This window comes from Neodiprion pinetum, chromosome 2 (genome assembly GCF_021155775.2).
Source record: "Neodiprion pinetum isolate iyNeoPine1 chromosome 2, iyNeoPine1.2, whole genome shotgun sequence".
In the NCBI taxonomy this organism is placed as follows: Eukaryota; Metazoa; Arthropoda; class Insecta; order Hymenoptera; family Diprionidae; genus Neodiprion; species Neodiprion pinetum.
In genome coordinates, this window is record NC_060233.1 from 8202620 (window position 1) to 8220138 (window position 17519).

The 17519-nt window shown below is 38.8% G+C and overlaps 4 protein-coding genes across 6 annotated transcripts in view; 2 read left to right on the forward strand and 2 right to left on the reverse strand.

Moving 5' to 3' along the window:
• Positions 1-7390, forward strand: part of LOC124213160 (BMP and activin membrane-bound inhibitor homolog) — a 34236-nt gene extending 26846 nt beyond the window's left edge. Inside the window, exons 6-7 of the mRNA XM_046614135.2 lie at positions 4294-4566; positions 5063-7390. Coding sequence (XP_046470091.2) covers positions 4294-4566; positions 5063-5322 — 533 coding nt within the window. The 3' untranslated portion in view covers positions 5323-7390. The remainder of the gene's footprint in view (positions 1-4293; positions 4567-5062) is intronic.
• Positions 7391-7798: 408 nt separating this feature from the next.
• Positions 7799-11019, reverse strand: DCP1 (decapping protein 1). Of its 2 annotated transcripts, none has more exons than XM_069133842.1 (4): positions 10843-11019; positions 9669-10086; positions 8575-9057; positions 7799-8301 (listed from the first exon to the last, which is right to left on the reverse strand). In XM_069133842.1, the coding sequence occupies exons 2-4, from the start codon at positions 10065-10067 to the stop codon at positions 8074-8076; spliced, it is 1110 nt and encodes a 369-aa protein (XP_068989943.1). In that variant the 5' UTR covers positions 10068-10086; positions 10843-11019; the 3' UTR covers positions 7799-8073. The 2 variants fall into 2 exon arrangements, with proteins under 2 accessions (XP_068989943.1, XP_068989942.1); XM_069133841.1 differs by lacking the exon at positions 10843-11019 and adding an exon at positions 10323-10710.
• A 294-nt stretch (positions 11020-11313) lies between these two features.
• Dd (CTD nuclear envelope phosphatase 1-like protein dullard) lies at positions 11314-15290 on the forward strand. Of its 2 annotated transcripts, none has more exons than XM_046614131.2 (5): positions 11314-12086; positions 12746-12812; positions 12916-13117; positions 13206-13423; positions 13667-15290. In XM_046614131.2, exons 1-5 carry the CDS (start codon positions 11997-11999, stop codon positions 13810-13812), a joined length of 723 nt encoding a protein of 240 aa, XP_046470087.1. In that variant the 5' UTR covers positions 11314-11996; the 3' UTR covers positions 13813-15290. The 2 variants fall into 2 exon arrangements, with proteins under 2 accessions (XP_046470087.1, XP_046470086.1); XM_046614130.2 differs by having other exon boundaries at positions 11317-12095.
• Pex14 (peroxin 14) lies at positions 15021-17356 on the reverse strand. The gene is made up of 4 exons (XM_046614129.2): positions 16776-17356; positions 16229-16555; positions 15757-15992; positions 15021-15649 (listed from the first exon to the last, which is right to left on the reverse strand). Exons 1-4 carry the CDS (start codon positions 16821-16823, stop codon positions 15478-15480), a joined length of 783 nt encoding a protein of 260 aa, XP_046470085.1. The 5' UTR covers positions 16824-17356; the 3' UTR covers positions 15021-15477.
• Between the last annotated feature and the right edge of the window lie 163 nt (positions 17357-17519).

The window sequence follows — 17519 nt, forward strand, 5'->3', positions numbered from 1 at the left end:
GCGCGAGGCCTGCATCCACCGACACAAGGAAGCCCTGAAGTGCAGCGTGCGGTTCGAGGTGAAAGAAACTGCTGCTGATCCCCTACGGGACGGTCAACTAGGCGCACACGCGTGTCAATCGTCGAGGTCCCTTTATGCGTCGCGCGTGTCAGAAACAGAATACGCATTTCAATGTTCAATTGGACGCGGCTGCTGACACGCCTGCATATAACGCCGTGCTACGCATACCAATTATTCATCCTAACTGCCAGACTTGTGTGCATATAACCTAAGTAGGTAGATACAAACATATGTATTTGAAAATTGTGCCCTGCGCACGCGTTCCGGCGATCGCTTTTATTGGGATTCACTCACTTTGCAACGCGTCATCTAGCGGTAAAAATCAAACTAAAGTAGCCACGCCTACAATTGACCGTTGACCATATTTTTTCGCGTGTGGATTGTAGAACAGGTATATCATTCGTTACGTTTCGTTAATTTATGTGACGTGAGTAATTTAAAACCCCAAGAATTACGATTTGCCTCGATTAAAATTAAAAACTTAGGTTATGTGGCGATAAAATGGCGCCGACAACCAGACTCTGACGTCACGAGGACATTTTCCAATAACGCGCGGTATCTTTACAACATTTTAAAAACAAAGTTTTGTTTTTTTTTTTTATTGTCATTTCTGCAAGATGTGGGAACAGAGTGAATTTCTAACGACTGAACGGTCTGTCGTCTGCTAAAATTTAATGTGCATGCGCTACAATCCGAGAGCAGTTATTTCCCAGGGCGACCAACCGCCATAAATTTATACGGCAGTTCGCCGCGATGTTTTTAACCTCAAATATTTTGACACCTGTCGGTGTTGAACCGAAGACTCATGGGGGACTAGAATAAAGGAGTTCAATCTTCGTACCTTTGATCCGGCATCGAAAATCCATATACAAGGAAGCTTGCGCTGGCTGACTCTGAACGGCACTGATATCGCAAAGATCCAACGGGTGGTGGGCAGACTAGACAGAGACAAATATACGCATTTTTATTATAATTCGCCAAAAATTTACAACAAGTTTGTGAGGTTATGTTGATCCTCAAGCTGCACTTATTCGTTTTTAATAAAGCCACACAATTAATAAATAATATTTATGCTATCTTTGCTAAGTAACATGCGATCAATTTAATTTCCTACCTTAATATAATGACGATAGTTATCACTTTTCTCCACAATAACTAACACGCGTGCTTAACGTTATTCACGTTCAAATGAGGAGCAATTTTTCGTTCCGGTCACGATCCATATTGTTTATGTATATATATATTGTCAATTCTTACCGACTTCACTTCGGAAATTCACGATGACAGCGATGCTTCGGATGAAATTTAAAACTACTAAATGACAAATTTTCGAGGACGATGAAGAATCTTTCCTTTGCTCCCCAACAGAGATTCTACTCCTTTACCCCAGTACAAGTGGCAACATTTTTGAGGTTACCGTCACGATGGCTGGTCACCCTAGAAAACAATTGCTGTCGGATTCTAGCGCATGCGCATTACATTGTAGCAAACTACGGCCATGCAGCGTTAGCAATTCACTCTGTATGCCGTTACATCGTACCTGGGTACATGTATTATACCTATATAATCTTACAGTTGATGAAAGTTTTGTTACATTCCGTTATCGAAAGAATTGAGAAATAGAACCTGTTGGCCAGCAGAATCGCGTACGCGACATTTTACTGTAAGTTACTTGCGTGTGTATTACATGGGATAATACAACGGATATTATAAATCCCATGCGATAGCGTATAATCGAAAATACACAACTCAAATTCGATCCTCGTATAAACATTAACTCGGTTTCGAACGTGTGAAATCCGGTTTCGCATACTCGGATCGCGACGAATTGTCACATTAATTATGTAGCATTTCGGTAGCAGTCGCGAATTAGCTACGTATTCGTTTTATAGGATATGTATAATTACTACGCCCGGACGTTCGATCGGGCGTTGAAATTTATTCAACAGGTATAACGTACATTCCCGCAGTGGATCGGTTAGCTAGCTCGTTGATATAACGTCGTTGAAACGATTAACGGAACGTCTATAACATGGCCCGGTATTATGTGCGTACCAAAGCGAACTAACCGATTCCAGATTTTCAAAATTTCAATTCCAAACGGTCGATAAACGACTCTTCCCACTATCGGACTGTATTCATATTGAAAGAATATTTAAAATCGACGACCACAAGCCGTTTTATAACAATTCAGGATCGGCTGTACAATACAAACCCGGAGTTAGAAAAAATGTTGCACCGCGTGGAGACATTCCTGCCGTTTAACATCATCAACATTATTCAATATATGCGAGGACATAATATTCGTCAAATAAAAGGATCAGTCCGGAGCAAGCAGGCAAGCAACCAACCATCAAGAGCAGCTGGACTGCACGACAAAGGGTTGCGGTAAACACATATGTATACGTTATATAGGTATTTGGATAGGGTCCATTTGCGTTGCTGATGCCGCGTAGAGGTCGATGAAAAACAATAACGATGAATTAAGAAGGCTTGTCGGAAAATAATTAATATGCCTGGGACGCATAACGAATGGCCCCGTGAGCGAAGAGCACTGTTTGTTTTCGGTGTTTCGAAGCTTGGGAGAGAGCCCAAAGGGAACGAGAGACCTGGGCGGGCCCCGTCTTACGTCTTTGTTTAGCTAACCGGAGTCGAATCTATTCGCGTCTCGCTCCAGCTCTCAGGATCCTCTCCGGGTTCCGTGCCGGAGTAGAGAGGAGCTCGTCGAAACGACCTCCCGCTGTTTCTCTGCTTTTCTTCTTTCCTTTTTTCCGTCCTTTTCTCCCCCTTCCCTTTTGTTTCTTTCTTCTTCTTAACTTTATTTTTTTTTTCTTTCTTTTTTTTATCCCTTTTTATCTTAAACGAGCGCGCACACGCTCGATCTTGCGCGCAACACACGCACGTACCGTACACACAAGCATTACCAGTTCTTCATCTCACTCTTCTCTGCATCAGCGCGCGGTTCGCCTCTTGATTCGTGAGATCCCTGCAGCAACAGCAGCAGCAGCAGCAGCAACATCGGCAGCAGCGGCTCCGTCAGCATCACCAGCGGCAGCCGCATGCCTCTCTCCGTATATTCTCTCTACTTTAATCTTTCTTTTGTGACTCGGCTGTTTTAGCGTTTTTTATATTCCATGCCGAGCTGAATCCCACTACCGCCCCGCGCCCTCTTTCTGCCCTCGAGGAGACCCGCCGGGCTTTCGGATAGAAGAACGCCGAGTGAAACTTACCGAGAGAAAGAGAGTAGACGCACGAGGAGAGGAGGAGAGACAACGCCGCTGGCTTATTAGCGAGCGAGGTACCGACGGAGAAAGACAGCTTGATATTATAATAATAAATACGACGTTAGTTAGTCAGACCGCCTCGGCCGCTTTTATATGCCTTTTAATGGTTTATTTCATATCGGGCTCATTAATACGCCCGAGGGGTCTCTCTCTCGCCGCGCTTCTCTGCGTCCATGTACTTCTCTCGAACCCCTCTTCAAGCCTTCATTTTTATCCTCCTTTTCCTTATACTTCTTGTTCTCCGTCTACATGTACATACATACGTACATGCATTACACGTTATTATACATACATGCATTAACGAAGGTGTGTACAGTATAGTGTATAGTTACAGGATGCACGGTATGCGTGCAGCATACTCTGTCATACGCTCTATATGTATTCGTACACGCGCATCTACGTGCAACTTAACATTGTCCATGTACCACATAACAGGGCACGGTTATCTTTTACGACTTCCAGTTCGCCGCTGATTACCAGAGACATTCCATCCTCGATGCTGCTGCTGCTTCTTTTGCATCGGGAATAACTCATACACATATGTATATGTATGCTTGACCCTTTTTCCTTTTATCCCAATTATTCAAACTTTTCAATTCAATCGGCAAATTGTGCGATGCGGTGGTCCGCTCTGATCTTCATTATACGTTACGTTACGTGGGCATGTGTGCTTCTGCGTTGAAAAGCCCTTCGGGCCTCCGGCTTCCTTAATTTATTATGACAAGCCAGGAGAATCTCGGTCCACTTCCGTCTATGTAAATGATGGATGAGAGTTACGTGCGTCTCCTTTCTGTCCTCGACCCGCGTTCGTCCTTCTCCGCTAACTGACATATCGTTTATAGATGGATCGCGGGGACTCGGAATTCCACCTTCTCCTTCGGACCACCCTGAAAAATTCGAATCCTAGACCCAAACTTGCGCAATTTCATTTCGTATCGTTTCGTTTCAGGATCAGTCGGACGCGAGGTGCGATGCTTCTGCAACCAGGCGGCCTGCGTGACTCAGGGATACTTGTGCCGAGGCACGGGTTGTTTCACCGAACTACCCTCGAGCCTGAACAATCCGTCATCGCTGAGGCCGGAACGAAGTCCCTGGCACGGGTGCCTCGGCGATGATTTTAAGGACAGACAGTGTCCCGCGGGACTTTTGTGCTGCGAACAGGACTTGTGCAATCACGTCGACGATCCCGCGGTTCAAACGAAACTCAATAGAACTCTCCACGGTGAGTCCGGACGCGGATTGTCACGATGTTTCCTACCAGCCCAGTCGCTGTGTACAAAAAAGAACAACTAGAATTGCAATTTTTCGATACCATCACTCTTTTGTCTTATCGTTGGGCGGGCGGGGTTCCAGAATCCAGAATTTAGACCAAATTCTGCGATAACTTCAGCCGTCATGTTGAATTTATGGTTTGAGTGGTAAATATTAAATTTAATCAAAAAATTTCCATGACCATTACGTTGTAGAGAATTAAATTTCCTACAAGTTTAGTAACAACTATTTTTCATAAAAAATATCAAAACGGGCGAGTTGTTTGACAATGAAAAAAATGTTCCCACAAATTCAAGATGACGGCAGAATCTTTTCCCCCAACGATGAGAGAAAGAAAATAATGGTATCGGAGAATTGCAATTTCAAATATACATTCCGACTGTATGACTATGTGGAATGTGTAAGAGCTGAAGCAGTGATGTAACAAGTCGTTTTGATTATTGCAGTTTTGTCCGGGGACCAGCGAGTCTACAATTTCGGACCTATCCAGAGCAGCAATCACGGGAATCAAGCGACCGAGGGCTGGTTCAGAACAGCGACGATAGCCGTCCCGATATGCGGCCTAGTCGCTCTTCTTGTTCTTGCCGGTTTGGCCGTTCGACTTTTGAAGCCCATGCCGACGCAGTGCGATAAGCTCGGCCCGCACTGCAGAGTTCCGGATAACGCGCCGCCCCTTTTGGGACCGCCGAAAGTGCCTCTCGTCTAACGATTAACCGATCCGCTGGAGAGTGAAGAGAAGATACGTGAAACATATTTTTGAGAACTGAGTAGCGAATTAACACGAGTTGAACATTTCCATCCCCGTCGCATCATCGGGCGTCCGACAGTGTTGGTGAAATCGGAATAAATCCGAGCAAGGAAAAAATATATCCGCAGGTGTAGATAAATTTTGGAATTCAAAGGTTTTTCAAAAATTTCCTCTTTTACTGTAATACGCGTTCAGTTGGTAAGCACAAGGAACACGGCCGTTATTTATCGTACATGCGATATTCACCGTACTATTGTCTCCTACGAAACGCGAAAAAACAACAACAAAATGTCACGCGCTGTTTGCAAATATACGCATACATATATACGTATATGTAGGACATACGTATATAAATGGACAGGTATTTCAACAGCTGCATGTGTGAATTGTGATTTAAAGACTTCTTTCAAAGGGTTGGCCTTATATGATATACTATATAATTGTATAGAACCTTAAGAAAGCTAGCGGGCCCTACGAGGCTTCTCTTGGCTGTGAATTTTATGAAGAAATAAAAAAGAAAGAGAAAAAACTAAAATTGGAAAAAAAAACATTTTCAGACAATATTCATATCTTATGATTTTTGCTTTTTTCTACTCAAAGACGGGGATTATTTTTTACTGATTGTGAGCTCCTGTTCGGCATGTTCGTTGCGGAGAAATTTAAACCATTCGTAATGTCCCCCCCCCCCCCCCCGCCCCCCCTACCGAGAGACGGTTTTTACTTCCTCGGTAAAGAAAATACAACGAGTTGAACAGGTAATCATGTTGTATTCGGATTCCTATATTAACAACGAGTATATATGTGTAGTATCCCCGTCCGTAATTGTTTTCGCACTTGTATAATGTAAATATATAAATATATATGTAGTATACACAATATGGAAAACCAAGATTTTGTAACATAGTATATAGTAAAATTAATGCTGTGCAAACTGTAAAATTGGATAGTAATATGAAATATATTCATCGACATATAGTATATATTTTTAATAAAATTAGCAATAGGATGTAATTCGTAGATCGTTTACAATGATACTCTACTAATTATTCAACAATTGACTCAGAGCTATTGCTTTTAGCCGTTCAAAGAGTCGAAGATTCTGACATAATGGCCATTAGTGAAAAATAAGAATGTTTTTTTTTTTAACATTCAATGAAATTTATTTAGTTTACGTTTGTAAACAATGTGCACCAAAGCTCATTTATTAGATCGCTTTACTGATCCAATTACCTCAACTAAATTTCATGAATCTCTCCTCTGAATTTGAAAACTTTTCAACAATTTCGAAATCCTCGCAAACCCGATTGCGGAGTAACTAGCAACTGTGCCACACAATGTTCAATAGAAGCGATGTACAACAGATAAGTTATGAACCAGAAAAGCAAAATTTGAAAATAATTGAGATCATTTGTAACATCACGTTAAGATGTGTTACGTAAGAGGCACGAACAGATTTGTTCACAACCTCCTAATCCGATTATAATACAGTTTAGAAATCATTTTCTGAGAAACGAGAAAAAAAAAAACTAGTTACATTCATGTATTTTAATAATTGTTCACGCACAGGGTAAAATAAAAAATGGAATACGCGCATTACACGAAAAAAAAAAGAATTTCTCTCTGATGATTAAAATTTTGCGAATTGCGGTGCAGCAAAATTTTTGAACTTGAGCGACATAGAGAAAAAAAACGACAGCTCTCAGTTCATACGAGATTTAACATTGACGGAATGGCTAAAGTTGGATTCTGCATTTAAGGTCCATTAACGTCAAATTAAACTTCGCTTCGTACAGCCAACAGGCGATTGAGGTTTCCATAGCTCTATTTATATTCCGAATAAATATTATATTGTGATAATATTGTATAATTATTTTAACTTGATAATAAATAATAATAATGATAATAATAATATGAATATTAATTCAAATGATACGCGATTTTATACACATATAATGAGATGTATCGCCTTGCGCAGGGCGATTATACAGAGTATAAAAAAATAATACAAATAAAATAACTGAACATTTTTTGCTCATTTCATTTTATTCATTTCTTCCTTCAATGCCTGTTACATACACCTTTTTTGCCACTCGTATTACAGAAAGGGTGAGTCATTACTCGATAAAATAGGAATCCCATTCATCTTGTTTGAACATTGTTTCATTTATTTTGCATTTTTAATGTATAACCATAGTAGACACTATGTAGTTTTAATATGATCAAATTGCCATCACAGATAAAAATCTTTTGGCGGGACGTGCATTATATAGCTTTACAAGGCTTTCATAAATTGTCACAACAACCTTGTAGTAGTTTTATACTGCGCAGCGAGATACGCAAAAACACAGACAAAACTGCAATACTTGACAAGAAAACTTTCTTGCATGGTGCAACATCTCAAAGAAAATATTTTGTCTTACAAAAATACTGTCCAGGGTTTTTTCTTGCAATTATTTACTTCATATTTAACTTTTTTCTTATTTTTTTTTTTTTTAATCATTACCTTTTCACTCTCAACCTAAAACTCACTCGAGAGTTTTGTCAAAATCACGAATTTCGAACATTACATACCAATTCCCATCAATTATTACACACATGTGTGTTGTAGGAATAGTTTTAGCTTAGTTCTATCGATCAGTCGGTGTATAATATAACCGTCCATCACATCCTGCATGACGATTCTGGTTAAATGTGGTCCGAATAATGAACCTAAGATAGTATCTCACCAAAAGATTTCACGTAAGCCTCATGAAGTTTGTTGACAAAGTCTGGATCGCTCCTCAGAAGGTAATTAAAAGCCTGCAATAACTGATTCCTTGTCAGCGGCTCAACCGGTCTTGTCAATGGATCTGGGGGACTAGGGGCAGCAAACATAACAGGTGGCATCAATGCTGGGCCAGAACCGACTGCTGAACAGCTCGACGATTCTACAGATGCCTGCAAGAAATATCATGCAATGTAATCATTTGATACCTCTGCATCAACAAAATTCAGCACACAAATATCGTCTCCTGTTACGCAAAGCACTGCTAAGTATATGGTTTGTAGACAAATTTTGGAATTTTATATTATTCAAGTTTTGCCAGTAATATCCGATGACATAGAATTACAAAGTTTTACGTAATTGGATATATATAACTTTTCAGATTTTAAGAATCCCACAATTTTCGTGTTATGTTTCGAATTGGCTGAGAAGCTCTATTTACTAACCGTAGGTCCAGTAGCATGGGCAAATAAGGATGCAAGTGAATTTGCATTAGGAATGGATGATTGTTGATGATTATTTAACGTGGTGTTAGTCGGAGACTGTATCCTGAGAAACCCTGAAGTACTATTTGTATCAGTTGAATTGGCATTTGTCAATGGTGGCTGTTCTCGTGGTACAGCTGTTGATACAGTTGTACCCCCAGATTCGAGATTGGTCGTAGTTATGCGATTTCGCCTTTTAGATCTGTTCACTATATTTCCTGATACGTTGTTTGGCTGAATAGTTGACGCTGACTGAGATTGAGAATGAGATGGAGGTCCTGGCTGGGGCGTTGTAGATCGTTGTTGTTTTTCAATATGTTCAAGAGTATGTGCGGCTGGATTTGACATCAGACGCGCCAACAATGGCTTAGTCTCTGGTGTTACAGGTCCTGTAGGACCAGGGTTGCCTGTTGGAGGTTGATCACCCGGCTTGAATTGGCCGGGGTTTACCTAATTGTTGAGAAAAAGGCGTGATGATGTGATATTTCCCACTTTCTGTCCACCAGTGTAAACTTGATCTAAGTATTAAAATCATTGTTAGTCCCCAATATTGTAATGTGTTTACTAGGGCTGTGCATTTTTCCAAAATCTCAGGAAAAAAGTTCAGGTTCGGGATGGGTTTGTATCAGGTCATGTTTTTTAGAGATCCCGGAAGTGTCGGGAAATCTAAAATTTTTGGGAAACCCGTAATCTTTGTAAAGCCAGAAATATTTGAGAAGCCCGAGACGCGGGTAACCTAACTTACTTAATACTCACAGTATCGATTAAATATTAAATAAATACTAATAGTAAATATTATAATTATATGAAATCAATACTTTCAGTAAAAAGTGTCTCAACATTCATCGGGAGATCCGGGAATCCCAAAAATTTTGACTAAACTGATATTTTCGTAAATCCCAGAGTTTTTGGGAATTCCCGGATTAGCGGTAATTCTAAAGTTTTTGAGAATTTACAGATTTCTGGGAATGCTGAAAATTTCGGGCACCCAACCCAATACTAACAGTTTTTTTCCGACCTGATCCGAAGAATTATGATACCCGCACAGCCCTAAGGTTTACCTTAGCCTTGGCAAAGAAGTCCATAACGCTTTGCGAAGGAACATCAGGTCCGAGAGGTGCTGATAAAGGACCTGTCATGTTTTCCAACAATAAGTTATTCCCTGGAGATTTTGGCCCTCCCCTGTTAGTGTTGAAGTCTTCTTGGGCCTTACTCAGCATGCTGAATATATCGACACTGTTCACACTTGGCCCTGAATTTTTCTTAGTCTTAACCTTATTAGTAGATTTTCGCATCTGCTCAGAATCCTTAACAAGTTTGTTAAGCATAGCCGCAATGCGAACGCATTCTTCCTTTTCGTAAAACCAGATTCCAAATATATTGCAGCTTGAATTTCTGTATAAAAGAAAAGGCTCCTGCAGCTGTAAGTCGAGCCCTTGCGTTACAGGTTCCATCAAATTATTGGTATTCAGCCTGCAAGAAAGAAAAATTTTATAGTACGGTGGTAAGTTTTGAAAATTGAAGAAAAAAAACAAATATCTTTCGTTAAAAGTAGAAGCGTTTTGGGACAATGTGTGGGACATGTTCAAAAAACACGTCCTCGTAATACGAAGGAGAAAATTTAGGTCTCAATATTTTGCCGCTAATTTTTTTTTGTCAGTCAGAAACGATTTCTGAATGATTGCGATGCTTAATGTTAGCGTTTTTACCGATTCATGATCAACACACTGTTGTAGGGTTCCCCGTTTCGTGAATATACGAACAAGGCACCCTCGACGTCGGTTTTTTCCCACTCGTTGTTCTCGGCATTGAATGTGTACAGGGCTACATGGGTCGCAGTCTCGAGAATATCCTTAACGTACGGGTCGACGCGTTTCAATGCAGCAACATTCATTTTCAACTCTGTCAAATCGGCCATCGTGCTCGAAGACCGGCTAATCGACCGGCTAATAAGCTCCAATAAAAGACACAACGACGTACTTAAAAGCACAAAGATACGAAGCACGAACTACAGCGTTCCCGCAATCTCGCAATATTTTGAAACAACGCAAGCAGCTGCTTCTCGGTTGGATGCCATACTGAATTTTAGTACGGCGTTCGTAAAACATCGCACCGATCTCTAAGCAACTGCCGCGTGTTGTTTCAAGAACACGCAATGGCATTGGCGGTACCGGATTGGTTCGCAAATATATACGAAAAATAATTAAAAATAAGATTAGAATTACAAACCTTGTTTTTTATTAAAATATTAGCCGTTGACGTGATTGGTTGGAAATTTTCGATCCAGTGCGGATACCCAGATTCAGCAATTCGATGGAGATTAAGCAGTACAATGTAGATAATCTTTTGCAGTTAATTTTGAACTTACTAATCTGGTCAATTGCTTGTTCACACTGCAATAATATCATTTGTTAATGTCTGTGATTTGTTCAGTTTCGAACCGTACAGTGACACTTCGCTATGATAAATATGCTTTGCATTATCGACAGATTTGGTGTTACTAAATGCCTAAATACAACAAAGTATTGTTCGCTTAACGATATGCAATTACTATCCGGCAACCACGACACTTATTCTAAAACTTATTTCGTTTCAGAGGGCGCTACGAAATGGGAGACCTCGGACATGAAAAACGCGAGCGTGTGCATTTTTTGCCGGCACTACAGAACTCGACTGTTAGTAGTTACATACGCTGCATGTCTAAACTACTTCTACAGAAATCCACGAGAGTGGGCGCCTCGATACTTCGAGATTCGGAATCACCCTAGAATCACCAGCTTGTATAATTTCACGAACGAGAAAACGTGGAAACAGAAATTGTGACAATCCGGCGGCTGTTGCCCGCTGTGCCCGACAGTGCCCGCGGGGTATACCAAACATATCACATTTTCATAGAAAAATGCCTGCGTTCATAAAACCTAACATGTATAACTAAATGACTAATAATTTTACGATCTATCCGAAAGGGAAGAACATGCAATAAAAAATAAGTGCATAGCGTGCCGAATTCGTAAACTGAAAAGTGTGATATTCGTTTTGACAGAAAACGCGCATAGTTCGTGCGCACGATTAAATTGGGTCGATGTGCGAAAGATGGCGGCCACTGCATGGTGTGTGTGATAAGATTATAGCAGTTAATAATCTTGAAACAGTGTCGAATAGTTAGTAGTAACATAATCAAGGATGCGAAAATGTGATTAATAAAATTGTGTATCGTACGATCGTGTGTAAATATTGCATATATGTATCGTAACAAAGATATCATCGTTTGTTTACGAGAGGGCTTGTGTAACACCGCGATTGAAACCGTGTGAAGGGGTAAAGAAACAGACTTCTAGGTATCGAGTGTATAATTTTGAGTTTAGGTTGTTCATACTAAAGACATGCTGAAGCAATTGCAAATGGGGATGAGAGCGTTCCTCCTGATGGCCTCCCGGGTATGGACCTGCGTCTGCTTTCTCCTAAAGAAGCAGGTTAGAGCCGTAAGTAGGTGTAGCGCACCTAAGCTAAGGCGAATCGTGCGCGAGCGCGGCCCATACAACCTTATTCTCCCGAAACCGATCGACGATCTACAATTCTCGACATATGCACTCTTATTTCGATGAAAAATGTGACTGAAATCATATATTTCTCAACAAGCCTCATGTCATCACATAACGATGTAACGTTCCTTGCATTATTGCAACCTTGTCAGACTGTTAATTTCAAGTTCCTTCCCCTGTTTTCTTCTTTTTTTTTCTCATTTATTCCCACTCCTTTACTTTCGATTTCATGAGATTATTACATAAACTTTTTCCCTCTCGCATCACATTTGATAGAAAAGTCAAAAGGAGATAAAAGAAATTTAATCTAATATTAATGTGTTGTATGAATTCAGCCATGTATACTATGCAGATATTACAGTAATGTATAGGTATATGTGTTGATAATGTATATAGAATAGATCTTTGGAGTTACATTATCTTGAATAATATCTTGATCGCTGAATATGTTGATTGATGAATTCTGACAACAAGATTTGACTAGTGCACAATTTTGTACAGTACATACTGTGGCATTCATTGGACACAATAAGGTTGTAGCTGCTTTGAATCAAATTAAAAAACGTTGACTAAAAAAAAATTATTTTCAGGTTTCCCAGATGCAACCAGTCAAATATGAAATTTTTCCGTTGTCTCCTTTATCTAGGCACCGACTCAGTAAGTAATGTAATTATTAAAAAAAGTATCAAATTTAAAATAAACATCAATAACGGTTGTTTCTATTTTACCAAAACAAATTATGCTCTTTCACCATCTATAGGTATAGTTAAGAGAAAAGTCCTAGTTTTGGACTTAGACGAGACACTAATTCACTCGCACCATGACGGTGTTGCAAGACCGACTGTCAGGCCAGGCACACCGCCAGATTTTGTCCTCAAAGTCACCATAGATCGTCATCCAGTCAGATTTTTTGTTCATAAAAGGCCACACGTAGATTTTTTCTTGGACATTGTTAGTCAGTGGTAAGTTGCTTAAATTTTATTCAATATTTCAAAATTGTTGTTGGCACCGACAAATTGAAGTAATGTATATATGTTCAATATGATCCAGGTACGAGCTGGTAGTATTCACAGCTTCAATGGAAATTTATGGAGCAGCAGTTGCTGACAAACTAGACAACAACAGAGGGATTCTAAGACGGAGATATTATAGACAGCACTGCACTCCAGAAATGGGATCTTACACTAAAGATTTGGCTGCTATTTGCTCAGACTTAGCATCTGTTTTCATTTTAGACAATAGTCCTGGCGCCTACCGAGCTTATCCACGTAAGCTATAAATTTTTAGAATATTATTTATAGTGGTGTTTATTATACCTACTGAATTGCGAAAATGTTATAACCCGTTATCACTTTGGACGACATGCATTACTCCAGAACAATATTCTTTATAGAAATAAGTCTTTCTATTTTCAATTGGCTTTTTTTTTTGTAGCAGAGTCACTCTTGCATGGTTTATGCAGTCCGCAGATTGTATACTTGATTAATCAATTTTTGACGTTTAAATTACAGATAATGCAATACCGATAAAGTCTTGGTTTAGTGATGCCGGCGACACAGCGCTACTCAGTTTACTTCCAGTGTTGGATGCCTTACGGTTTACACAGGACGTCCGCTCTGTACTCTCTAGAAACTTACATTTACATCATACATGGTAGCATAGCCCCTGCCAGTAAAACCCATAGAATAGATTAGAGTTCAAACCGCTAACAGTCTAGTGTGTCTAGGGTAGAATTATTATTAATAATTAATAATAGGAACGTTTAAGCGCTACCCATGAAATAAGATGACAAAGTTTTGCCTTAGACTCTCCACTTTCTGTGCTTATCAGTAGCGCCGATAGAAAGTGCACACAGCAAGCTACTGTTAGCCATCACCTACGTCAGCACAATAAGTTATGTAGGGTATCATTTTTTTTCTGCTTTTATGTCATATTCGCCTTTCACCTTTGACACGTGAAAAATGAAAACAAAATATCAGGGTCTGTAAATGCACGATAAACCGTAATTTCTATTAGCTTTTTATTTTATTATCGTCATCATTACTAATCCTCTTTTCAATTCCACTCAGCAAACTGATATTTTTAGTAAATATTTTACGCCATTCGACGTATGTAGCAGGCAATGATGATCCGAATAATTATTCAAGTAACCATACTGCAATAACGAATTCTATTAGCTGCCCTAGAATAACTAGGAAATGTGTACTAGAAGATATCTAGCTGTACGCTCACTGTATCAGTGAGGCAGCGGTATGCCGATTATACCTGAAGTGATTATGAAGAATCAGACAAACAGTAATAATAAACATTATGAAGCAACAGAAATATCTTTCTTTGTTATAATTTTTTATTCAACTCATTAGGGTCGCCGTTGATTAATTATCGAATCGTAATTCGCTCGAACGATCCATGTACACGTAATTTAAAATTAACAGGACAAACATTGTATGTGGCATGGAAAAGAATTGATGAGAACATAGCTCTATATTTTGCCCGCTTATCTTCTAATAACCCTAAACATCATTATTATTGCATGGTTTGTACATATTAGAGCGCAAAGTGTGTATGTTAGTAAGGATGGCCGTGCATCTGTCGGTTTGCGAATGTCGCGTGCGGTTGTGGTATACGTGAGATAATATTATAGTGATATACATGAGCTATAAATATACATATATATATACACGTGTATATATATATTTACGTGGATAATATATATATAGATTTATGATTATTAATTATATATTATTATTAATAATAAATTCTTGATCATAGTGACAAAATAACTGGGTATTTAAATAAGTCATATACAAACGTGTGCCGAATCGTATGTCGGCTGTTTTTCTTGAATAAACAACAATGATTCGATCTGTTTTTATTCGTATATTTGGCAATTTATCGTATGACTGAATTGTATGAGTAATATACTAACAATAAACCTGCGTAACAATGAAACACTTTTCTTATATGTACAAAACAATGATCGTACCAACATCCATAATAATGCGTGTAAAAAAGTCTACCATAATTGTAAAAGAATTGATGTAATGAAACATTGTATTTGAGACTCAGCAGTTGCCTCCTGATTAACAATTTTCATTCAATTGTTGGGGAAATTGAGAAATTATCTAAACTTGTTCCTTATAGAAAAAAAGATATTGATCTGAGTTTCAACAGCTTATTGTAGTGATCCGTACTCGTTAGCATAACTTATATTGGCTGTCCTTGTATCGATCGAAATTTATACACATTAGGATAACCACATGATTGGCATGTACAGCAAATCTACAAATGAAATAAAATCACAAGTTCGGTTAAGGCTGAATCAATTTTTTGGAGGATCTTCTCTTATCATCTCCAAAGAACTATCGGAGTTGTTGGTGCTGCTACCACTCCCTGCATCATCCAGATCTTCTCTATCGCCTGTTTTCTCTCTTACTGTCGACGTTGCTAGCTGCCAAGTTGGAATGGATGCCGGTACACTCGGAAATTGTTTCCTATTGGTAAAGAAAATGTAATTCCGATATTATTCACAACTTACGAACAAAACAAATTCAGACAAAACTAAATCACTATTTACTCTGCAAAATAGACATTGCTGTACCTTGATAGCAGTAGACCCTTGAGACTGGCTAAGTCCTGTTTCAAGTCTTGAACGAGCTGTGGTATGCTAGGATCGATGGAGTGGTTTTCCGTCAGTTTACTGACGTCTATCTCTACCTTGGAAATGGAGTCTTTCATTTCTCTCAATGAGGTTTTAATAGTTTTGTCTAAGTCCGTTACAGATTCTTCCACAGTTTTGCGACTCTTGCGTCCAAATAAATAAGGCTCTATGAATTTCTAAAATACAATTGAAAGTCAATTAGGATAATTCTTTTAAATAGTATAATTGATCTTGTAACTCGAAGAAATGACAAGGTTAAATTGTTGCAGGTTCGTTTAATTGAAACAGAATTACTACCATTTCCATTTGAGCCTTTTAGGTAGAACCTTGGCAATTTTTATATCTTCAATAGAATCTCGAAACTAACATAGTACATATAATATTCTATGCAGCATAAGGAGCGGAATCTCACCTTGTAGAACCAATATATACAATAAGTTGCAGTTCCAAACAGAGCAACGGTATTTAGAATTTCTTTGACTCTTTGAAATGTTGTTTGACGATACGATTGTAGTTGGTAATTTGGGTAGCTGTGATCATGATTCATAGGAACAACTGTGAACTCTTTTTGATTAGGAGTAAACGAAACTTCTGTGACAATTTGGTCCCCCCCAGCAATTTCACATGCTTTAATAATTTCGTTTTCCGAGAGACCTTTTCTTCGGAGAAATTCCTGTTTCTGTTTTAAAGGACTCGGAACTACCTTGGGATTTTGTAAAAATTTTACAGCAGTCCTGACCTAGATTGAGATGAAAGAGAGAAGCAGCTAGTAATTTAGTTGTTAAAAATTTGAAGAACAGCTATAAAGCGAAGTGTTGGTGAATTTATAAAGGTAATCAAGTGGTGATTGTGTGTTTTCATTAATTGAATAAATGTGTCGTCATCATGCTTAATTAAATTGTTTCGAATGTGAAATAAAATCCCGGATATTCTAACCTAAAGTAGCGAAAAGTACTTACGAGCTCATCCCGCAAAGATACGCTATTATTACTTTCCTCAATGGCCATCGCGTCGATTATAACTCACTTTTGCTAGCCGATAAACGTAGCTTCATACTCATGTAACAGATTCTAATAAGTATGTATTACGGTAATTAGATGTGATTTTTCGTTCACTGCAAAATGAACACAACAGAAAAAGTGCAGTCTATTCCACGCAAGCGCACGATTTATACTATTATCCACTGATACATAATAGTATGGGTATACGGATACATCAAAAATTCTTTGGTCAGTATGAGATTAACACGGTCAAGGTTAAAAACAATCCCGAAAATACAAGAAACTATAAACAAATCGCTGACTCTTTCAAATAATGAAATTATGATCGGTAAAGGCAATCGGAAATACTCGGCAAGAGATAGTCTCTCTTCTATGCTTCTAGATCTCCCGATATTACGCGCACCTTATCAGTTGTGAAATATTTTCATTTCCTTTGTTTACCAATGTTTTACAAGCTAAAAACAAATAAATGAGCAATGTCGTGGATAAAGACGTGTTGAGATATCTTGTTTTCTTTCAGCCCAATACACTTATAATAGTAATTCCCATATAGGTATATCGTATTCAACGTTGACTTCAATCAAATCTCAAGTAACAAGATCAAATTAACTACTGTATTATTGTTGACAAATAATTAAGAAAGAGAAATACGATTGGTTTGTTCCGTGCTATTTAATCGATTGAATTTACGTCAGGTTGACA